At 39.3% G+C, this 25591-nt stretch overlaps 1 protein-coding gene across 2 annotated transcripts in view; it reads left to right on the top strand.

Annotated features, from left to right (window-relative positions):
- The window catches only part of FAM135B (family with sequence similarity 135 member B), a 269797-nt gene that overhangs the window by 195202 nt on the left and 49004 nt on the right, over positions 1 to 25591 (top strand). For both annotated transcript variants that reach the window (XM_069731950.1, XM_069731951.1), the window contains exons 10-12: positions 13674 to 13829; positions 17405 to 17478; positions 24307 to 24461. In XM_069731950.1, the coding sequence (XP_069588051.1) occupies positions 13674 to 13829; positions 17405 to 17478; positions 24307 to 24461 (385 nt within the window). The remainder of the gene's footprint in view (positions 1 to 13673; positions 13830 to 17404; positions 17479 to 24306; positions 24462 to 25591) is intronic.

The following is a 25591-nucleotide window of genomic DNA, read 5'->3' as shown; positions in this document are numbered from 1 at the left end:
GCTTAGTCAGTGCCTCGGACGACATGTGGCATGTTGTTATGATGCACATTATGATGTCTGAGGTCTACTTGGTATCAGAATCCGGTGCCGAGTGAAGATTGTGGAAAAAGACGCAATAAAAGGCAGGAGCACCAGATGGATACAGAGGCAGTGAGGGTTTTTTATACCATTTTGCTCAGTACAATGGCCGCCGTATTACTACATTTCATCAAATTAATTCACACCAAAAAATTGAATTCCGGAGAATTTTAGTTTTTGAAATTTTGTTAAAAATTTTAGGTGAATTCAATTTGCCTAAAACAGATTCACTGATCACTAATTATTATATGTTGTTCAACTTTTTATTTTTATGTTACTTTTTTGTGTTTTTACCCAACTATTTTATTTCCCTATCCTTAAATGGGCCGTCCACTTCTGAATCCCAATATTTCTCCTAGTAAAATAATAATCCTTATACTCACCTCCGCTGTCGGCGCCATTCCAGCATGTCAGCATTAGGTCTCCCGGGGCTCACGTGATATTCTTATGTCATGGAATCCCTGCAGCCAATCAGCACTGGCTTCACTCTTCTCTCCTTAAGACAAATTAAGACACTTGAGGAAGTGAGATCATCGGCTGCTTTCAGACTTCCTCTGTCCATATTCGAGGGAGAGAATCCATGGCTGATCGGCCACAGGGATTTGTCAATGGTCTACATTTCTCATCTTTTCCAATATGTTGGATTTCAGTAAGATTTAATATGCTTCTTCTTGACTCTCAAAATTCACATCTTGTGTTACTGATCATCAATACTTCTTCCCTGTTAAATTCACTACCTCATCAAGTCATCATGTTCAGGTGGCAACTAAATGGCTAGCCATAATAGAAAAGTCAGTTTCCGCATTCACCTGCTGAAGCCTCAGCTCTTATTGCCACCTTTAAAGCCCTGGATTTGCCTATGACCTTCTTTATTCCAAATGTATCAAGCTCATTTGATATTCGATCAAGAACTTCTCTTTCGCAGCCATCTTCTCATAAATTCACTTTCTCATTTCATCCATTGATCTTCAGCCTTTTAGGCCTTCAAATTACCTTAAATTCATCTGGTGTTAAATAATGTTCCAAAATAGCTTCCTCCTGGGATATGAAGAGTTTCTAAATTTCCATGAAAGTTGAAAAAAAAAAATCCCAAAATTTGATTTGGGAAAATGTCCTCAATTCAGGGAAATAAATAAATTCAATGCAATTTGAATCAACTGGAAAGGGGTTATAAAAAAAATCTTATACTCCCATCTCGTCAGCCCTCCCTGTACTTGTCCTATCACTGTCGGTCCTACGATTTTCTTACCTTTCTTTCTTTTTGGTTCCATATTTCATGTGGTCACAAGGGGTGTGAAACTCTTGATTGACACATGTACCACACACAACAGAAACGGGGCCTATTGAACGGATGGCCCAATCGAAAGAAAGATGAAAGAAAGTGGAAGACAGAACTGCCAATCCCAGGAGGTGCCAATCCCAGGAGGTGCCAATCCCAGGAGGTGCCAATCCTAGGAGTGGCAGTGGTGGGACAGGTAAAGCTACGGAGAGGTGAGTATAAGTCTTTTTGAACTCCTTTCTGGCCCTCTGTAATCCAGGCAATTGGTCCCAGTCAAATGCTATTTTACTGGATTCGGCCAAAATGAAAGAAGACAAATCAAATTCTGCTGAACTCAAATGTTTTCTATTATTGAATCAATTTCATTATCTTTCTTAGATATCTATTTCAAGTTTGTAATTTTAGCATGACATTTGACCACTTCGGAGGGCAAAGCTTCTCTATGTTCTTGTTTCAGTCACCGTAAGGCCATGATAAAAAAAAGCTTGAGAAGTTCCGCCCGAGAGGAACCAACATGAGCTAAGACCCTGGCGTAATAAATACAGATGAGTAAATAAGGCTCATCATCGCTTTACAACATATTGATTCTTCTAAGAAAGTGAATGTCTGCCTCTGTCGTGTCCAGCCACACGTTCCTCATAAATTATAAAGTAATACCAACTATGGAATAAAAATAGCCGGTGAGTTGAGCTGTATGCAGTATGTAGAATAGTTATGATCATATCGGTCTTTGATCTCCACCTTCTCCTGCTGGCTCAGCGGCAGCTTTCAGCTGTCCTCAGATCTTACCGAGTCTTTACATACCGTGGATGTGTAGTTGGTCACAAAGCAGCCCACCTTACGACTTCAATAGTTCACACACAGCTGGGCTCCTCTTCCCATTGACTCTCTCATCTCTAATTCTGGCATCGCAGATTATATCGCTCACTTGCTTCTCCTCTCAAAGAGACATTTGCAGATGAAAGGAAACACATAAGCAGATTACTACAGCCAGACATCTGCCCCCATCCTGCTGGTTTTCCGGAAGCCTTCGGATTTTAGCGCCATCTGTACATTCTGGAGGTTACATTTTACAAGGTCCCATCAGATAATTGGGATCATCACTAGTGTCCGTTTCATTAGCATTAATTCGTAGGCTAGAGATTTTTAAATTAATATTAAGGTAGTAGAAAAATGGTTGAGGAGCAACCTCTCCCGCCAATAGAGGAGACTTGTAGTGTTAATTAAAGTTTAGAAGACTCATTGATATTCCCTCGGGTCCATAACAGGGGTCAACTTGAATTTTTTATTTTTTTCTATGCAGCTTATCAAAAAATATGGACAGCCAACTTTTTTTACCGACACATTGGAAAAAACAAAATAAATCATTAAGATTATAGGTGAATATGTCCGTAATTCTAACACAAACTAGTTAGTTGCATTCACTGTAAAATATAAAATTATGATATCTATAGTCATAGTTTACACATGTTTATTTCCTTTGAGTTTATTGGAACAATACAAGAAAAGAACAGGAAAAAAAAAGGAAAATTGGACATAATTTCCAAAATTTGGGGTAAATAATTTTGTTTACACAGGATCTCGTCATAATAATCACAGTTCACTTCTTTCCCCTCTCTGCACAGACAGCAGAACGTTCCCCAAACTATCTCCCATATTGGTGATGCGTTCCGTTTGTCATGACATTGTAGTCAGAAGAATTTTCTCAATCTAAGTATATTTTCATCTGCAATTTATTGACGATGATTTTTCTTGCCTATTTTGCACCATAAATTACTGTCCCCATTGGGGCTCAAAATCTAAAATCCTTGGAGTTTGGGAGGAAACCAGAGAACCCCAAAAAACCACATGGGGAGAACATACAAACTACTTTAGAATGTTAACTTTGTTGGGATTTGAACCCATAACCCCAGCGCTGCAAAGCAGCAGTGCTAACCACTGAGCCACCGTGCAACCCATAGAAGCATTTTTAGTGAATGTTTCCCAACATGGCCAGGGCCAGATAGTTTACATTAAAGGGAATCTGTCAGCAGGTTTTTGCTACCTCATCTGAGAGCAGCATAATGTAGGTAAAGAGAAGCTGAATCCAACGATGTATCACTGAGATTACTGGGTGCAGCAGTTGTGACACAATCAGAGCTTTTAGATTTAGAATGAAGCAGAGGAGAGAAAGCTAACCCCGCCCACACCAGGTTCTTTGTGTACAAAGTCCATAGACAGGAAGGGGCGTTACCGCATAGTGTAGCCCAGCAATGTTAATCTCTTAGTGATAAATCCTTCACAGTTAGTAAACAACAGCACGCACTTTGACAAGTGATACATCCCTGAATTCTGTGTTTCAGCCTCTATCTCCTTATGTCTTTAGATTACATAGCAAAAAACTGCTGACAGATTCTCTTTAAGGGGATGTTGCCAAAAATCAATTACTACATTTTAAATTGCATCATGTTTGTTCTTTTAGGCTAGGTTCCCATTGCGTTAATGGGAACGCGCTAACGGACAGCGTTGCACGGCGAAATTAACGCCGTGCAACGCGTCCGTTAGCACGCCCATTCACGGCAATGGGAACGCGCAGCACTAGCGCGTGACGTGTTCGGCACGCGCTAGCGACGCGCCGGTGTTTTGTGGCGCGCCGCGGATACTGCTTGCAGCCTCCGAGGCGCGCCCGCGGTCCCTTACCCGCTCTCACAGATCGGGGATCTGCGAGAGCGGGGACGTTACCGCGACCCCGGAACGCGGCCCCGGTAAAAACATTGTGCTAGCGCAATCTGCTAGCGCTAGCGCTAAACGGATTGCACTAACGCAATGTGACCCTAGCCTTATAGAATAGAATGTTGCAGAGTTTTGCTGACTGCTTTCCCCAGATTATATAGTTTGACATTCACCGACAATATATAATCTATGTCTTTACCCCATGTGACATCATTAGAATGTCAGCTGATATGATTGCGTGTACCGACTCTAGTCGATTCCCCTGAACTGGTTACAGACATTTGAAACGACCATAAAAATTGAAGGACTTTTTCGTAAAAAAATGCCACTGTGACAGTGCCATTTAAACGCCTCAATCCGACTCGGACATTAGTTTGGGCAACAATGATCATCCTGCAATCTCAGGGATGGATGGGTTGCGATGACATTCGGGGGGCTGGCTGAACGCTCCTATGCCTGTCAGGTGTTCTCTCCTAACTGGGCATCATAGGAACGTGTCGATTTTACTATATACAATGATACCGCGGTATTGGAGTGTTTAGTACAAGTGATCAGGCGATCACCGGTTCAAGTCTCCTAAGTTAACTAAGAAATACAGTAAAAGTAAAAAAAAAATATACGTATATACAATTTTAATGTAATAATATGATTATATGATAACATAAATAATAAAGTTATATAAAATGATAATAACTTAAAAATTCAAATAACCTTTTTTAAATTTTCCAAATAAAGAAATGAAGAAAAAAAGAAAATAACCATATTTGATATCAGTGTGTCCGAAAATGTCCAATCTATCAAAATATAAAATGAATTCATTTGATCGATAAATGCTGTAAAGAAGAAAAAAAAAATCAAAACACTAACAAGGCTCCACACAGCTCCATGGATGGTAGACTAAAAAAGTGACTAGTTGCGAAAAATGGCGACACAAACCAAAATGATTATTATTTTACTTAATTATTGTTAAGCCGATACAATAGTAAAAAAAACCTATACACGTTTAGTATCGCCGGGATCATTCTGACCTGGAGAATCAAAATGAAAATGCAGAAAAATGCAAGTGTCCTAATAGGGTGTATGTAGTCGCCTTGCTCCAAAATGTTAATCATTCAAGTAAATCGATCGCTGAAATGTCAGAAATAAAGTCTCATCTCATCTGAGAGCAATAATCGGAGCGATATCATAGGCCGCCATTTCTGTAGGTTTGTACCTTCCAGAATTACTAGCGGTACCGTTATAAATTAATTATGCATTAATGAACCTGTAATTAGTAACACAGTGAACATCGTCCTCAATGGACCATAAGGCCGGGGTCAGACCTAGCGCATCAAAATACAGTCCAAAATATGCAGAAAAGTTCCTGAACAGTGATCCGTATTCAATGCGAGGATGTGGTTTTTTCTCCAAAAAATATCTGTGTGTCATCCGTATGGCGAGATTTTCTCGCCGGCTTGCAAAATGCACATAAAATGGATCCATGGGCTCAAGTATTTGTGAAAACATATATACAGTCTATATATATATATATATATATATATATATATATATATATATATCAGTGATACACACATATATATATATATATCTAATATATAATTGCCTAGAATACTACTTCCTGCAATTTGTGCCAACTTCCGTGGCTTTGTCCGGAGCTAATGTCCGGAGCTAATGTCCGGAGCTAATGTCCAGAGCTAATGTCCGGAGATAAGTGACGTCAACAGTGTCCAGTGTCTGATTGGTTGCCGCCTGCTGCGAGCGACCAATCAGAAATGTGCCGTACTGTGACACACTCCGCCCGCCATTTTGGTGTGATTTTTGAATTTTTACCTCACAGCAAGTTTCTACTGCGTGGAGGCGGGCCCAGTGACGTTGCTCTTCAAGCTCCTGCCGAATTTCGTCAAAAAAATGATAATACCATTTACCAAAACTATATATATTTAGTTGTGAAGTGGTTCAGTGACATTTTCACACCAATTTTGAACTTTTGTTTGGTGTTTTCTCCATATACTGCCTATTATTCACTGACTGTTATACTGAGAGACTGCCGTTTATTAACCTCTTCTTTGCCACATTGGGTATATTGCTCTATTATTTGCCACTTAAGGACATTGTCCATTATTGCCCAGCAATTTCTCTGCAATATAAACTGCCTATTTATTAATATCTGCATTCCTGCAAAGAACTGTTGCCTATTATTAACTGGCTATTTTCCTACTACCTGACACTGCCTCTTATTAACCTGTTGTTTGCCACCACCACGCTTAAAGCTGTTTAGCTTAGCCAACATGAGCTCTAATAGTAAGGATACTAATGACACAGAGCCCAAAGCTGCTGATGGCGCACGTAAGATTAGGTCTGATAGAAAGTATACTAATAATGCAGAGCAAAAAGACGCCGATGCCGCACGTAAGCGCAAACAGCGTGCTAACAAGAGTACAGAGGATAGATGCAAGCGCATGGACACTGTTAAGTATACTAATGACACAGAGCCCAAAGCTGCTGATGGCGCACGTAAGATCAGGTCTGATATAAAGTATGGTAATGATGCAGAGCGAAAAGCCGCCGATGCCGGACGTAAGCGCAAACAGCGTGTTAACAAGAGTACAGAGGATAGATGCAAGTGCCTGGATACTGTTAAGTATACTAATGACACAGAGCCCAAAGCTGCTGATGGCGCACGTAAGATCAGGTCTGATATAAAGTATGGTAATGATGCAGAGCGAAAAGCCGTCGATGCCGCACGTAAGCGCAAACAGCGTGTTAACAAGAGTACAGAGGATAGATGCAAGCGCCTGGATACTGTTAAGTATACTAATGACACAGAGTCCAAAGCTGCTGATGGCGCACGTAAGATCAGGTCTGATATAAAGTATGGTAATGATGCAGAGCGAAAAGCCGCCGATGCCGCACGTAAGCGCAAACAGCGTGCTAACAAGAGTACAGAGGAGAGATGCAAGCGCCTGGACACTGTACATACCAATATACATAGTTATTGATACATATTATTTATTATTTACATTATTGTTCTTAAGCAAAGAACCGTTGTTGTGGCATTTGCCACAACACGCAAAGTTGTCGTCTGATGTCTTTCATCCCTCCCCTCATAAGCATGTTCATGGATCCTGTGTAACTGTACCTTAAATAAAAAGAATTGTCAAGAGCTGGTGAGTGCAGCCATTTTTTGTTCTTTCTTACTATTATTTATTAATTGTATTATTCTTACATTTGAATAAATAAAGTATATATGGATTCTAGACTCCCGATTCTTTAGAATCGGGCTGCCATCTAGTATATCATAAAAGCCGGTAATTCAATTGCCGGCTTTTGCTTTCTCCTTATCAAACCCAACATGATATGAGACCTGGTTTACATACAGTAAACCATCTCATATCCCTGATTTTGTTTTACATATTCCTCACTAATGATGTTAGTAGTGTCTGTGTGCAAAATTTGGGAGCTCTAAGTGCCAGAATAGGCGCATCTTCCAGATGTGCCTTTTCTGGGGTGGCTGGGGGCAGATGTTTTTAGCCAGGGGAGGGGGGGGGGCAATAACCATGGACCCTCTCCAGGCTATTAATATCTGCCCTTAGTCACTGGCTTTACCACTCTGGCGGAGAAAATTGTGCGGGTGCCCACGCCAGTTTTTTCCGTGATTTCACCCTTTAATATAACATCTAGAGCTCCCAAATTTTGCACGCACACACTACTAATATTACAAGTGAGGAATATGTAAAAAAAATAAGGGATATGAAATGGTTTACTGTATGTAACCATGTCTCATATCATGTCGGGTTTGATAAGGAGATAGGAAAAGCCGGCAATTGAATCACCGGCTTTTATGCTATCTAGCGCTGTATGAAATATAAATATATATGTGTATATATGTGTGTGTCAATAATATATATACATATATATATATATATATATATATATATACACAGTGGGGCAAAAAAGTATTTAGTCAGTCAGCAATAGTGCAAGTTCCACCACTTAAAAAGATGAGAGGCGTCTGTAATTTACATCATAGGTAGACCTCAACTATGGGAGACAAACTGAGAAAAAAAAATCCAGAAAATCACATTGTCTGTTTTTTTAACATTTTATTTGCATATTATGGTGGAAAATAAGTATTTGGTCAGAAACAAAATTTCATCTCAATACTTTGTAATATATCCTTTGTTGGCAATGACAGAGGTCAAACGTTTTCTGTAAGTCTTCACAAGGTTGCCACACACTGTTGTTGGTATGTTGGCCCATTCCTCCATGCAGATCTCCTCTAGAGCAGTGATGTTTTTGGCTTTTCGCTTGGCAACACGGACTTTCAACTCCTTCCAAAGGTTTTCTATAGGGTTGAGATCTGGAGACTGGCTAGGCCACTCCAGGACCTTGAAATGCTTCTTACGAAGCCACTCCTTCGTTGCCCTGGCGGTGTGCTTTGGATCATTGTCATGTTGAAAGACCCAGCCACGTTTCATCTTCAATGACCTTGCTGATGGAAGGAGGTTTGCACTCAAAATCTCACGATACATGGCCCCATTCATTCTTTCATGTACCCGGATCAGTCGTCCTGGCCCCTTTGCAGAGAAACAGCCCCAAAGCATGATGTTTCCACCACCATGCTTTACAGTAGGTATGGTGTTTGATGGATGCAACTCAGTATTCTTTTTCCTCCAAACACGACAAGTTGTGTTTCTACCAAACAGTTCCAGTTTGGTTTCATCAGACCATAGGACATTCTCCCAAAACTCCTCTGGATCATCCAAATGCTCTCTAGCAAACTTCAGACGGGCCCGGACATGTACTGGCTTAAGCAGTGGGACACGTCTGGCACTGCAGGATCTGAGTCCATGGTGGCGTAGTGTGTTACTTATGGTAGGCCTTGTTACATTGGTCCCAGCTCTCTGCAGTTCATTCACTAGGTCCCCCCGCGTGGTTCTGGGATTTTTGCTCACCGTTCTTGTGATCATTCTGACCCCACGGGGTGGGATTTTGCGTGGAGCCCCAGATCGAGGGAGATTATCAGTGGTCTTGTATGTCTTCCATTTTCTAATTATTGCTCCCACTGTTGATTTCTTCACTCCAAGCTGGTTGCCTATTGCAGATTCAGTCTTCCCAGCCTGGTGCAGGGCTACAATTTTGTTTCTGGTGTCCTTTGACAGCTCTTTGGTCTTCACCATAGTGGAGTTTGGAGTCAAACTGTTTGAGGGTGTGCACAGGTGTCTTTTTATACTGATAACAAGTTTAAACAGGTGCCATTACTACAGGTAATGAGTGGAGGAAAGAGGAGACTCTTAAAGAAGAAGTTACAGGTCTGTGAGAGCCAGAAATCTTGATTGTTTGTTTCTGACCAAATACTTATTTTCCACCATAATATGCAAATAAAATGTTAAAAAAACAGACAATGTGATTTTCTGGATTTTTTTTTCTCAGTTTGTCTCCCATAGTTGAGGTCTACCTATGATGTAAATTACAGACGCCTCTCATCTTTTTAAGTGGTGGAACTTGCACTATTGCTGACTGACTAAATACTTTTTTGCCCCACTGTATATATATATATATATATATATATATATATATACTAGATGGTGGCCCGATTCTAACGCATCAGGTGTTCTAGAACAGGGGTCCCCAACTCCAGTCCTCAAGGCCCAACCAACATGTCATGTTTTCAGGATTACCTTAGTCTTGCCCAGGTAATAATTGCATCACCTGTGCAATGCAAAGGAAATCCTGAAAACATGACCTGTTGGTGGGCCTTGAGGACTGGAGTTGGGGACCCCTGTTCTAGAATATGCATGTAGTTTATTTATGAAGATTTAAGAATAATGCAATGAATACACAGGATTTTCCGGGTGAAATATATACATTATCATTAAATTTTATTGCTCAGGGAACGTAATGCAACAGAACAATTATCGAAGCGGTGTTTAAATTCTGCGCCAATTCGTGGCCGGACTGGGCCTGTCGCAATCAGCGACGCGGGATTTCCGTTACAGACAAACAGACAGAATTAGAATATTATATAGTAGATATCTATTCTATGTGTCCACATTTATTCTACCTATTCTATTCTAACCTGTCAGTGTGATTTTACTGTACACAGCGCTGAATTGCCGGCTTTTCTCTAGAACACCGCTGCGTATTTCTCGCAAGTCACACTGATGGTCCGTGTATAATCCGTATTTTTCTGGCCCCCATAGAGTTTCATTGGCGTTTTTTTTGCGCAATACGGTGACAAACGCAGCATGCTGTGATTTTCTACGGCCGAGAAATATACGGCTGATGGAAGCTGCCCCATAGAGAAACATTGGTCCATGTGCAATGTGATGTTTTTGCGCCTCTCGCTCGTTCGTATTCCTCTCTAGTGTGACCCCGGCCTAGAAACGTCTCACCCGATGTCTCAGGAGAACTTTGAGCGTTGCCTTCTTACTGATAGTCATGCATCGCCATCTAGTGGCCTCTTCAGACATTGCCGCGGATCCACAGCGGGACCATCAGTGATTGGTTTACATTTTTGCATGATAAAGAAGTAAAACTCTCCAGCAGAACTTAACCCTTCCCAGTCTAACAGTTTATTGGCTTTTGCTTCGTTCCTCAAAGTCTTCCAAGAGCCTTAACTGTTTTTTTTTTGCTTTTTTTTGCCATCGAGGTCTCACGTTTGTAATTTTCAACAGCATCATTTAATTTACCATGCCAGAAAATAGAGAAACAATCCTTTCTGGAGCAGAAGGCAAGAAAAAAAAAACAACTAAAATTGATCAGTTTTTGTCTTTACGACATTCACAGGGCGAAAAAAAAAATTGTTTTAAAATGTATGTATGTTTTTTTATTTATTTCTATTTATTGTTTTTATTCTTTATTAATTGTAAATAAAATAATTGTCTTTACTCATTATAAAGAATAAACAAAGAAAGACTTTTCAAGAAATAAAAATTTGATCACAGCAACTTTTTTAAAAACTTTTTGATGCTGGAGCCATTAGGGATGACACTTTTCTGGCATTAGTATTTTTTGTACAGTGAAGGCGACAAAAAAACAGCAATTTTTGTTTGTGTTTACAGTGGGGCATAAATGATAATATTTTAATAGTTTGGACTATTATGGACGTGACAATATGAAATATTATTATTATTATTTTTTTTTATTATTATTATTTATTTATTTTTTCAATTTACAAAATTTTCCAATTTTTTTTTAATTAAAAACAATTTTTTTTTCACATTTTTTTACTCGTCCTAGTGGTTTTAAGCTTGAAATCAACTGATCGCTAGTACACTGCACATACAGCAATAGTGAATATATTGTTCTTTGAGTGATCTCCTATTAAGACCCTATTAAGTCTTTGTGGTGGGACACATGGCCCCTCTCGCCGCCTGGACACTGTCACTGATGTCTGCCATATATATCTAAGGGCCAGAAAAACTAAAACTTAAAGAAGTTGATTCATCATTTTTGGGATTTTTAAGTCACTTTTATTTTTTGATTTGTTGTTTCCACTGATTTGTTTTTTTTGCTCCAAATTCATCAAAATGGCACACTTGAATTTTGCTCAATGAACAAAATGTGTCGTCTTTTTTTTTGCCTTTTACTGGTTTTGCCACTTTTTAGATAGAAAAGTCACACGTTTCACATAATATGACATAAAAACGGCAAAATAATTGGCATACAGAAAATCATTCTGGGGATATTGCAATAGAAATGCACCAAATTTGTCGAAAAAGTTGCATTTCATGAATCCGTCTTACACATCTGGAAAAGTCACAAAGATTTAAAAAAAAGCCTGAAACTAATTAAGCCACACTAAGACAACTTGAAAAAAATGGCATATCGTTTGATGAATTTGTGGCAAATCAAAAATTCACTAATTAAGAAAGATTCACAACAAAATGCAATGATTAACTGAGCCCTATGTGCTACAGGTGCTTCTCACAAGATTAGAATGTCATCAAAGGGGTAATTTATTTCAGTTTTTCAATACAAAAATTCTTGTATTCAGCACTCTGTGAACAGCCGGCTTCTTTAGCAATGACCTTTTGTGGCTTCCCCTCCGTGTGGAGTGTGTCAGTGACGCTTTCTGGACATCTGTCAGGTCAGCAGTCTTCCCCATGATTGTGGAGCTACTGAAACAGACTAAGTGACCTTTATAAACACTTAGGAGCCTTCACAGGTGTTTTTAGGTAATTATTCTAATTTACTGAGATAATGACTTTTGGGTTTTCATTGGCTGTAAGCCATAATCATCAACATTAACAGAAATAAACACGTGAAATAGATCACTCTGTAATGACTCTATAGAATATACGAGAACTTAAATACATTAAGTTTTTGATAACATTCTATTTTTGTGAGAAGCTCCTGATTGCAACATAATTCAACCTATAATAACGACAACAAATTTAAGTATTGTCAAAATTTTTTTATTTAATCATGTGTTAATTTACAATACCTGAATAAATATTAATTAATAAGTGTTGAAATCATTCATTATTTTTAAGTAGTGAAGGGGATGGTTTAGACATCCCCACCCCCTACGTACGTTTCGCCCTGATTCTTCTAAGGAGTGAATCACCCTTAGAAGAAGCAGTATGGAAATGTCTAAGCAATCTTGCTGTGAAGAAGATAGCGGCACTCCAAGAATAATGTACCCAAGTAGGGTCCCAAACCTTATAGTCTTAAAGATGAACTTGGCACTCGGGTAGTTGATGTGATTAAATTAGACTTTAATGCAAGTAGTACAGTAGAGGTGGAGCATTAAATGAGCACTTCAATGCACTATCTTTGCATATAGTCTGAAATAATATTGATTTTCTAGCACTATGCCCTTTGTAATAACGTTATTTGTGTGTATATATATATATATATATATATATATATATATATATACATATATACATGAAAAGAAGGTAACATATAATGTGTCATATTCATATATCATACTTTCTCTGCGACTCCTGGTCTAAGAAGTGACTGGGTTTGTGTAAATCCTTGCCCAATAGTGTGAGATTCAGGGGTGGGACAGAAGTTCTCCCATGAGGCCCAGAGTTGGGTTGGAGGTGGATAGAGTTGTAGACTGTAGCAGAGATTTCTGGAAGAGAAACACCTTCAGCTCCAGGGATTTTGTGACTTTCGATTACATCCATGAACAAATTGGTGGAAAGATGCAATGGATAAAAAATATATGAGAATGTCAATCACATAAGTGGGCGGTGAGAGGGAGACAGAACCACCCATTGGCGACTTTTCTGGCAAAATATCTGGTTCAGTTGTTTGTTTTTATGCTGATACATTAAGGTCATGTTCTGGTAATCATGTGACCAGTTGCTGCCATGTAGCCTATTCCAAAGCTGACAGCGTCAACAGGAGGGGAGATATCTTTCTGATCATTGGGGATCTTTGGGGTCCAACCTTTAGGACTCCCACCATTTTTGAAGATGAAAAAACCCTCTCGGACTGTAGTGGAATGACAATTTATATTGCTAATCGAGCAGTCACATAATTTCGGGACCATGGCCTACGTTTGCTTTACATTATCAATAAATCGTAACGTACTACTTTGCCGTGTTATTGTACAATCGGTAATTTCTTATATTGCCTCTTGTAGATGCTGGACAATCCTGACTTGATAACGGAGCAGATCAGCAAGGATTTGGCTTGGGTTTGTTCTCAGCTTTTGGTGACATGGACCAAATTTTTGGAAATTGTGACGCTTCATCCTGATGTGACCACCTACCTCACACAAGAACATCACACCCTACGGGTCAGTAAGAGCTTCGTAAATTACTTGAAAGGTTGTGGCCAAGTATGGTATCTTAGATGTTTGGTCAGAGAACCGTAATGGAGTCATATTTTACCTTCCAAGTGATCGCCGCAGGTTTCCAACCAGTTTCATCAGACCTAAAACATCTATGTAATAATGTGTACAAATTGTAGTGCTCAATCTGGTGACAGATCCACTCTAAAACACTTAAGGAGGTGGTCTACTCTCTTCCGCATCGGGCAGGACAGGCGCATGAGAACTTCTCTTTGTGCAATCATTTTGGCCGATATTTGCTGATAAAATTCCAACAATGGCGGCACTTACCTCCTGATACAAAAGTCAACGGCACTGGAGAACCAATTCAAGTGCTTGTAGACACGAAAATACTAAAGAAAAAAACAGAAAACTATTGATCCCCCAGATCTGTGTCTCCCCTTCTGTCATATTCTGCCATCACATAGTGACCTGAAAGAAGGAAGTCAATACAACAAAATTGAATAAAATTATATTTATCCTACATAACATGAATATTTCTGTTTACAGTTTTTTTTGGCTAAACCTATAGTCCTTAAAGAGGACTTGTCACCAGGTGATACGTGTCCAGTTTTTGCTCTTATTTTATTCCCGCCGTTTCCCTGAGTACTGTTTTTGTTTTTTGTTTAATCCTCCATATGATTACATAGATGTGGGCCTTTGTAGTCAGTGAATATTTTTATGGTCTTTATAATTGGGCGTGGCTTACAGGATTCTCTAGGGCGTGTCCTTAAGCGGCTCTGCATTTTCACCTCATGAGGTATATCCACTTGGTAACGACCCAAAAAATTAACAAGAAATAAAAAAAAATCTTATCTCTCGAACCATATGGTGGATTAGAAAAAAAAACACAAACCAATATACTGAGGGGAGCAGTAAGAATAAAAAAAGTGAAAAACTGGCCATTTTTTCAGTACTGACAGGTTATATTTTGCACCCAGTGATCTTTCCCAGCTCCTCATACACAGAGCCCTTCATCTATTGTATATGGGGCCTTTACTGGAATATTGGCACAGGTCAGTGTTGGGCGGGGTTGACAAAAGCCCACCAGTAAGATTGACTATTGGGGCCCAGTAACATAGTAACATAGTTAGTAAGGCCGAAAAAAGACATTTGTCCATCCAGTTCAGCCTATATTCCATCATAATAAATACCCAGATCTACGTCCTTCTACAGAACCTAATAATTGTATGATACAATATTGTTCTGCTCCAGGAAGACATCCAGGCCTCTCTTGAACCCCTCGACTGAGTTCGCCATCACCACCTCCTCAGGCAAGCAATTCCAGATTCTCACTGCCCTAACAGTAAAGAATCCTCTTCTATGTTGGTGGAAAAACCTTCTCTCCTCCAGACGCAAAGAATGCCCCCTTGTGCCCGTCACCTTCCTTGGTATAAACAGATCCTCAGCGAGATATTTGTATTGTCCCCTTATATACTTATACATGGTTATTAGATCGCCCCTCAGTCGTCTTTTTTCTAGACTAAATAATCCTAATTTCGCTAATCTATCTGGGTATTGTAGTTCTCCCATCCCCTTTATTAATTTTGTTGCCCTCCTTTGTACTCTCTCTAGTTCCATTATATCCTTCCTGAGCACCGGTGCCCAAAACTGGACACAGTACTCCATGTGCGGTCTAACTAGGGATTTGTACAGAGGCAGTATAATGCTCTCATCATGTGTATCCAGACCTCTTTTAATGCACCCCATGATCCTGTTTGCCTTGGCAGCTGCTGCCTGGCACTGGCTGCTCCAGGTAAGTTTATCATTAACTAGGATCCCCAAGTCCTTCTCCCTGTCAGATTTACCCAGTGGTTTCCCGTTCAGTGTGTAATGGTGATATTGATTCCCTCTTCCCATGTGTATAACCTTACATTTATCATTGTTAAACCTCATCTGCCACCTTTCAGCCCAAGTTTCCAACTTATCCAGATCCATCTGTAGCAGAATACTATCTTCTCTTGTATTAACTGCTTTACATAGTTTTGTATCATCTGCAAATATCGATATTTTACTGTGTAAACCTTCTACCAGATCATTAATGAATATGTTGAAGAGAACAGGTCCCAATACTGACCCCTGCGGTACCCCACTGGTCACAGCGACCCAGTTAGAGACTATACCATTTATAACCACCCTCTGCTTTCTATCACTAAGCCAGTTACTAACCCATTTACACACATTTTCCCCCAGACCAAGCATTCTCATTTTGTGTACCAACCTCTTGTGCGGCACGGTATCAAACGCTTTGGAAAAATCGAGATATACCACGTCCAATGACTCACCGTGGTCCAGTCTATAGCTTACCTCTTCATAAAAACTGATTAGATTGGTTTGACAGGAGCGATTTCTCATAAACCCATGCTGATATGGAGTTAAACAGTTATTCTCATTGAGATAATCCAGAATAACATCCCTCAGAAACCCTTCAAATATTTTACCAACAATAGAGGTTAGACTTACTGGCCTATAATTTCCAGGTTCACTTTTAGAGCCCTTTTTGAATATTGGCACCACATTTGCTATGCGCCAGTCCTGCGGAACAGACCCTGTCGCTATAGAGTCACTAAAAATAAGAAATAATGGTTTATCTATTACATTACTTAGTTCTCTTAGTACTCGTGGGTGTATGCCATCCGGACCCGGAGATTTATCTATTTTAATCTTATTTAGCCGGTTTCGCACCTCTTCTTGGGTTAGATTGGTGACCCTTAATATAGGGTTTTCATTGTTTCTTGGGATTTCACCTAGCATTTCATTTTCCACCGTGAATACCGTGGAGAAGAAGGTGTTTAATAGGTTAGCTTTTTCCTCGTCATCTACAACCATTCTTTCCTCACTATTTTTTAAGGGGCCTACATTTTCAGTTTTTATTCTTTTACTATTGATATAGTTGAAGAACAGTTTGGGATTAGTTTTACTCTCCTTAGCAATGTGCTTCTCTGTTTCCTTTTTGGCAGCTTTAATTAGTTTTTTAGATAAAGTATTTTTCTCCCTATAGTTTTTTAGAGCTTCAATGGTGCCATCCTGCTTTAGTAGTGCAAATGCTTTCTTTTTACTGTTAATTGCCTGTCTTACTTCTTTGTTTAGCCACATTGGGTTTTTCCTATTTCTAGTCCTTTTATTCCCACAAGGTTCAGCTAAATGTAAAAATAACCCGACCCTACTACACAAATTAACTTTTGCTTCTATCTAATATTAATTTAGTTAATTAAAGATTGGAATATACTTTTTTTTTTAGCAAATTGTGAATCAAGTGTAATATCACTGCTCATTGGCACTCACTGACAGGGGCCTACAGGAGAATTCTCCTCTTCCCCTACCTGCCAGTCCGAGCCTGTGTCAGGTAGCTTATTATCTGGTTATGACAGTATAACTTTCCTAAATGTTATATTTAGTTGTACATTTGCTTCAGCAATGATCATGTTGCGGTGCCCCATAGTAGTCATCCAGGTTTAGTAGAGTTAAGCTAGCGTCACCTTCGACTCTGTGCACCTGATTCCAGACATGTTTCTCTACATGCTTTTTTGTAATTCTCGCAGGTCAGAAGATTTTCTGAAGCATTTTTCTACACTGAACATGAAAAACCCGCAGCTCTCACGCTTCAAGAAAACCTGTAAGTAGATTGGTACATATACTGTACAGTAGACGATGAATATAATAATGGGTGGCGGACCCCTCACTTACAAAAGTAGGTGAAATATAGGGCTGCATTGTCCTGTGTAAACCACCTGAGCCTCCATCTACAATTTTGCCACTGAGGACTTATGATGTGGCATTGGGTCCCTCGGGTCCCTGAGACAACATCCTGGATGTAACTACCACCCAGCACTTTAAATTTGTCAATAGTAACAGTCGTGTGTTAAGAATTTGACTCTCATTGTCAACCCATCGACTCTCCAGCTATTCAATCAGGTGCTGATGGGTCTATGGCAACTGGAGACCAAACAATGGCCTGCCGATCTGCAAACACAACAACCGATCAGTTCCAGCTAAAGGCAAGGTCTAATAGGCTACTTTTCAATCAGTCACTAACTTTATAAGATAATGCACTGGACTACATAAGTAGTGCAGTGTATTTTCACTGCAATTATCACCTTCACACCATGGCCATGTCCCGCCTTTGTCATTTCGTTTTTTGCTCCGCTTCTTCCCAGAGCTATAACTTATTTACTTTTTTCATCAATATGGCCATGTAAGGGCATGTACAGTTGTGGCCAAAAGTATTGACACCCCTGCAATTCTCTCAGATAATACTCAGTTCCTTCCTGAAAATGATTGCAATCACAAATTCTTTGGTATTGTTATCTTCATTTAATTTGTCTTAAATGAAAAAAACACAAAAGAAAATGAAGCAAAAGGCAAAACATTGATCATTTCACACAAAACTCCAAAAATGGGCCAGACAAAAGTATTGGCACCCTCAGCCTTGGTTGCACAACCTTTAGCCAAAATAACTGCGACCAACCGCTTCCGGTAACCATCAATGAGTTTCTTACAATGCTCTGCTGGAATTTTAGACCATTCTTCTTTGGCAAACTGCTCCAGGTCCCTGATATTTGAAGGGTGCCTTCTCTAAACTGCCATTTTTAGATCTCTCCACAGGTGTTCTATGGGATTCAGGTCTGGACTCATTGCTGGACACCTTAGAAATCTCCAGTGCTTTCTCTCAAACCGTTTTCTAGTGCTTTTTGAAGTGTGTTTTGGGTCATTGTCCTACTGGAAGACCCATGACCTCTGAGGGAGACCCAGCTTTCTCACACTGGGCCCTACATTATGCTGCAAAATTTGTTGGTAGCCTTCAGACTTCATAATGCCATGCACACGGTCAAGCAGTCCAGTGCCAGAGGCAGCAAAGCAACCCCAAAACATCAAGGAACCTCCGCCATGTTTGACTGTAGGGACCGTGTTCTTTTCTATGAATGCCTCTTTTTTCTCCTGTAAACTCTATGTTGATGCCTTTGCCTAAAAAGCTCTACTTTTGTCTCATCTGACCAGAGAACATTCTTCCAAAACGTTTTGGGCTTTTTCAGGTAAGTTTTGGAAAACTCCAGCCTGGCTTTTTTATGTCTCGGGGTAAGAAGTGGGGTCTTCCAAGTCTACCATACAGTCCCTTTTCATTCAGACGCCGACGGATAGTACGGGTTGACACTGTTGTACCCTCGGACTGAAGGGCAGCTTGAACTTGTTTGGATGTTAGTCGAGGTTCTTTATCCAACATCCGCACAATCTTGCGTTGAAATCTCTTGTCAATTTTTCTTTTCCGTCCGCATCTAGGGAGGTTAGCCACAGTGCCATGGGCTTTACACTTCTTGATGACACTGCGCACGGTAGACACAGGAACATTCAGGTCTTTGGAGATGGACTTGTAGCCTTGAGATTGCTCATGCTTCCTCACAATTTGGTTTCTCAAGTCCTTAGACAGTTCTTTGGTCTTCTTTCTTTTCTCCATGCTCAATGTGGTACACACAAGGACACAGGACAGAGGTTGATTCAACTTTAATCCATGTCAACTGGCTGCAAGTGTGATTTAGTTATTGCCAACACTTGTTAGGTGCCACAGGTAAGTTACAGGTGCTGTTAATTACACAAATTAGAGAAGCATCACATGATTTTTCGAACAGTGCCAATACTTTTGTCCACCCCCTTTTTTATGTTTGGTGTGGAATTATATCCAATTTGGCTTTAGGACAATTCTTTTTGTGTTTTTTTCAATTAAGACAAATTAAATGAAGATAATAACAAAGAATTTGTGTTTGCAATCATTTTCAGGAAGAAACTGAGTATTATCTGACAGAATTGCAGGGGTGTCAATACTTTTGGCCACAACTGTATTTTGCAGGAAGGAGTTGTAGTTTTAAACAACAGCATTGATTTTTACCATATAAAGTACTGGAAAACAGGAAAAATGGAAAAAAAATCCAAGTGTGGTGAAATTGAAAAAAAAGTTCAATTCCATAATGGTTTTTGGGGTTTTTTATTTACCATGTTAAATATATGGTAAAACTGGCCTGCCATTTTGATGTTCAAGGTCAGTGTGAGTATGCAGATACCAAACATGTCTAGGTTATTTTTTATTTAAGTGGTGAAAAATAATTCAAAAATTTGTATGAAAAAAAGTTTTTGGCATTTGCTGTCATTTTCCGAGGCCCGTAGAGTCTTCATTTTTCAGGATCTGGGGCTGGTTGAGGGCTTATTCTTTTTGTCATGAGCTGACATTTTTACTGATACCATTTTAGGGTAGATACGATATTTCAATTGCCTGTTACTGCATTTTATTGCAATGTTGCGCGGTCAAAAAAACGTAATTCTGGAATTTCAATTTTTTTTCCTCATTATGCCATGTCACAAACTGATTACGGTAATTTGCTTTACATTTTGATCGATCGGAAATTTATGAATGCGGCAATACCAAATATGTGTATTTTTGTTATTTTATTTTCAATGGGAGTGATTTGAACGTTTGTGTTTTATTTTTATTTTTTGAAACTTTTTTCACTTTTTACTTTATTTAACCCCTTACTGACCTCCACCGTACTGTTACTGTGGAGTTCGGATCTCATGCTTTGATGTGGGCTCCGGCGCTGAGCCCACCTCAAAGCCGGGACATGTCAGTTGTCTTGAACAGCTGACATGTGCCCGCAATAGCGGCGGGTGAAATCGCAATTCAGCCACCGCTATTAACATTTTAAATGCCGCTGTCAAATGCTGACAGCTCCACATGGAGAGAAGTAGAACCAGAGAATAGAAGCCGCGCAGACCACAATAAAGGTATCTACTTCTCTCCATGTGGATTTGTTCTGCTTGCCGGGAGCTTGCTGCGACCATACGTGCTGATCCAAGGGAGTTGTGACCTGTCACAACCAGACCAGGTGAGTCTGTTTTGTGGGGGTCCACGTGATTGCGACACCTGAAGGTATTACTCTATGTGCGCTTCTTTTTCTTGTTTTTAGAAATGCTGACAGCGGCATTTAACCGGCGCTTCCGGCTGCGAGGCCGGAAATGAGCGCATTGCCGTCCCCATCACATGATCGGTGGTCAGCGATGCATCGGCATAGCAACCAGAGGTCTCCTTGAGACCTCTATGGTTGCTGATGCCGGATTGCTATGAGCGCCACCCTGTGGTCGGCGCTTATAGCAAGCCTGCAATTCAGCTACATAGAAGCGATCTGATGATCGCTGCTACGTAGCTGACCCGATCAGGCTATGCCAGCTTCTAGCTTCCCATGGAGGCTATTGAAGCATGGCAAAAGTAAAAAAAAAAAAAAGTTTAAAAAAATATGAAAAAAAAAAAGTTTAAATCACCCCCCTTTCGCCCCATTCAAAATAAAACAATAAAAAAAAAATCAAACCTATACATATTTGGTATCGCCGCGTTCAGAATCGCCCGATCTGTCAATAAAAAAAAGGATTACCCTGATCTCTAAATGGCCTAGCTAAAAAAATTTGAAACTCCAGTATTACGTTTTTTTGGCCGCCGCAACATTGCGTTAAAATTTAATAACGGGCGATCAAAAGAATGTATCTGCACCAAAATAGTATCATTAAAAACACCAGCTCGGCACGCAAAAAAATAAGCCCTCATCCGGCCCCAGATCACGAAAAATGGAGACGCCACGGCTATTGGAAAATTGCACAATTTTTTTTTTTTTGCAAAATTCGGAATTTTCTTTTGCCACTTAGATAAAATGTAACCTAGACATGTTTGGTGTTTGTGAACTCGTAATGACCTGGAGAATCATAATGGCAGGAGGTCAGGTTTAGCATTTAGCGAACCTAGCAAAAAAGCCAAACAAAAAACAAGTGTGGGATTGCACCGCACTTGGAATTTTTTTCCCGTTTTCTAGTACACAACATGCTAAAACAAATGATGTTATTGAAAAGTACAACTTGACCCGCAAAAAAACAAGCTCTCACATGGCCATAGTGATGAAAAAATAAAAAAGTTATGGCTCTGGGAAGGAGGGGAGCAAAAAACGACAACGCAAAAACGGAAAAGGGCAAGGTCTTGAAGGGGTTAATAATCCCCTGAGGGGACTTAAAACTACAATCATTCAATTGTCTGCGCTACACATAGTAGGGCTATTGCAAAAATCGCAATCTATGAACGCTGGACGTGAGCCGGCGTTCACAGGAGATTCATAGTGACAGGCACGGGGGTCTTCTGAAGACCCCCAGCTGCCATGAAAACCCAATGGCACCCCGTTAACATGTGCCAGGGGAGCTGACAGGTGGGATTTGTGATGCACTTCTTTCTGTTAAATTCTGCTGTCAGAGAGTGACAGTGGGATTTAACTGGTGCTCTGATCCACCCGCGGCTGTTAAAGGCACATGGCAGCTGATTAAATCAGTTGTCATGTGCTGGGAAAGATACGGGCTCAGCATCTGAATCAAGGACATGACATATAATGTAAATATACATCATTAAAAGATCACATGTTTCAATCTTCTTTTTGGACTTGTAAGTATTGTAAAAAAAATGCATAAAAAATTAAGTGTAAAAGAAAAGTAAAAAAAATCTGTTTTGGTAGAAATAAGACAGTATATTTGCGGAAAAAAAAAGTTTTCTGCAAACACATATTTGCTCTCAACGCGTTCTTAACAACCAATGTAATTAAACCCATATCATTATTGATCCTGCATCATGAACACTTAACAAGTAACAGGAAAAAGATTTGCTGTTTTTGTTCATCCCATCTCGCAAAAAAAAAAAAATGATCAAAATGTCATACCGCATGTATCCCAAATGAAATAAAAGCTACAGCTCACTGCGTGAAATAAAGTTATCATGGTGAACTCTGTAGAAAATGTAATTAAAAAGCAATTCTGGATGTGTTGTTTTTTGTTCATCCATCATAGTAAAAAATGAAATAAAATGTAATCAAAAATCACGTGGCCAAAAACGGTAGCAGCAAAAACTATTTACAGAAAAATAAAATATTCTGGCAACCGAAACAAGAGACAATTTTTGTGCAAAAGTAGCAAAAGTGGAAAAAAAATAAAAGCAAAAGTGGAAAACAATAAAAAAATGTGGTGCCATTATAATTAGAATGACTGGTAAAATAAACATAACATGTCAATTATGCCTGAAGGTGAATGGTATTTACAAAATATATGAAAAATTGTGATTTTCTCATTTTCTTGCTCATTTTGTTTGATAAAAATAATATTGAAAAGTGATATAAAAAACATTAGCAGTGAAACTATAGCAGAGTTGTAACTCAAAAAGTAAGCCCCCCGTAAAGCTCTGCTGACGGAAAAATATTAAACTTTTGGCTCTAGGAATATGATAGCACAAAAAGAAATAGATATTTTTTCCAAACTATATATTTATTGTAAATTGATCAGAAAACAATTACTTCTTAAATTTGGTAACACCATAATCGTACTGAGCCACAGGATAAAGTGTGTGACATGGTGAATAGTGTAAAGTTTAATATGTTGAAAAAACTGTTGCAGGATTGATGTTTTGTTTTTATTCTTCCCCCCCAAAAAAGTGAAATAATAGTTTTCCGAAATGTTACACGTAATGCAAAATGATGCCAATGACAAATAGAACTCATTCCACAAAGACGAGCCCTTATCGATTGAATAGTAAAAAAGTTATGGCTCCTGAAATGCGAACAAAAAAGTGACCAAAATAAAAAAAAGTTCATCATAAAAAAACAAAAATGGCAGAGGCAGGAAGGGTCAAGGAGCTTCAATTTTTCTACGCAGATTATTAAAGCATCAGATCATCTCAATAGGAACTTAGCCGCCTGATTCAGCTGCATTTCCTCCAGTTTTTTATCCCAGTTTCCCCTCAATTAGTGACTTTCCAATCTATAACAAATTCATCAAATGATTTGTCCAATTTTTTTTTGTGGTTTAGTTTTCTTATTTCAATCACATCAATGTGGCTTTTCCAGATGTTTTAGACTGATTAATGAAAGGCGGGATTTTAAAGATCGACAAAAGAACTACATAATAAAGTTCACACCTAGTAATATATTAAAATATATACAGTTTTTATTGGCAGAAAAAACACATTTAAAAACATTTGAAACCATACAAATAACCCAAGCCCTATTTCTCTACATAATTGAATTGTGCAAAATAAGCAATGTGCTCCGTGATCAATTGTAACCAAAAGCTTTGATAAGCTGAGTGTATTATACTAATGGTACATCTAATCCCAATGATTCGAATAGAGCTAAGCCCAAACTAGATCCAAGATAGCTATAATAAGGACACTCGTCCTGCAATAAAAGGGCACATGGAACAATAAAATGCGATAGAGTCTATGGAATATGGTGTCAGCCCTTAATGAGTTACCGGGAGCATGGCAAAGATGGGCTGAGCAAAAAGAATGGATTTACCTACCGGCACCTTGAATGTTAAAGGTCCTCAGGCAACGAGAAATTGGTCAACCCTTGTAATTTCACTATTATTTTACTCTTTCTAGGATTCAAAGTCACGGTAACTTGTCAGCCGATGTCAGGAGTTCAGAGTACTTCACCAGCATGCCTCCTCTACCTGTCGAAAGTCTGGACATCGATGGAGACTGGAACTCGCTCCCAATCATCTTTGAAGACAGATACGTGGAAAACCCCAAAAAAGGCAATTTTTTGTTCATTTTTTTCCATCTTAGATTATTTTTAACATTGATGAAACCCAAATACTTACAGGTCTCTTAATAATACCAATGTAGAAATATAGCCTAATGCAAGATATTTTTTTTTCTGTGCAAAGAACTATAGGTCCACATTATGGAGCCTTGGGAACTGTCACACTGTGATGGTCTTCGGTAAGGAAAGGGGGTCTCAAACTGTTGCTGGAATGGGGACCTTAACTATCCCTGTCCTAGGGGTACTTTTGAAGGTAGAAAGGCCCGAGACTCCGACCTTACTGTGCTCCTGTTAAACTCTCATCTGCCCCCAACCCAACCCCATGAGGCCTGGGACAGATATGTAAAGTAAACAAAAAGACAAAACAGGAATAACAGAAAACCTCCATCATACAAAAGCACTAACCAACAATAGGGAGGAGGATAGGGACAGGGAGGGATAAACTAAATGGGAACAGTGACCAGGAGATAAACACACACGTACTACAGCAAACCACAGAACACTACTACAGCAACTCCACTCCAACCACTTAGCTTTAGAGCACAGCACAGGAAGACAAATCTTTCACCAGCAGTGACAAGAAGGTCTGACCAGTTTTTATAGGAAGAGATAATGACCGGATCAGAAGCAGCTGAAATGGAGCTGCATGTTTCTGACCAGTACAGAAAGAATCATTAACCTCTTCAGCACCAGAGGAAACTAAATCCATTTAATACGGAACATAAATCACACCATCTCTAAAGAAGACCTGCGATTCATTACTCGACGTGACTATCTAACTCCAGGTCTTCCAAGAGGAGGTGACCCCCTCATGACAGGAACTCTGTATGCTGCCATATTAGTTCTATAGCTTTACATATTCATTGACAGAATAACTAAACAATATATGAGAAGGAGCAAGGTACATTTGCTTTTTCATTGCTTTATACAGTTTACATGGGAGAAAATCTATTGAGGATATTTTCGACAGTTTTCTGGCACCATAAAGTAGCACATGTTGTTGCATATTGTTTTATGCAAAAAACTTTGAAAAGTTTAGCAGTTTCATGCTGTGCTTTCCACTTTTTAAAATATATATAAAAATTAGCAATACCTCTACATAGCTCTTGGCCAAATGATTAC

Source organism: Ranitomeya imitator, chromosome 6 (genome assembly GCF_032444005.1).
Source record: "Ranitomeya imitator isolate aRanImi1 chromosome 6, aRanImi1.pri, whole genome shotgun sequence".
NCBI classification, from domain to species: domain Eukaryota; kingdom Metazoa; phylum Chordata; class Amphibia; order Anura; family Dendrobatidae; genus Ranitomeya; species Ranitomeya imitator.
This window is presented reverse-complemented; position numbering and strand designations above follow the sequence as displayed.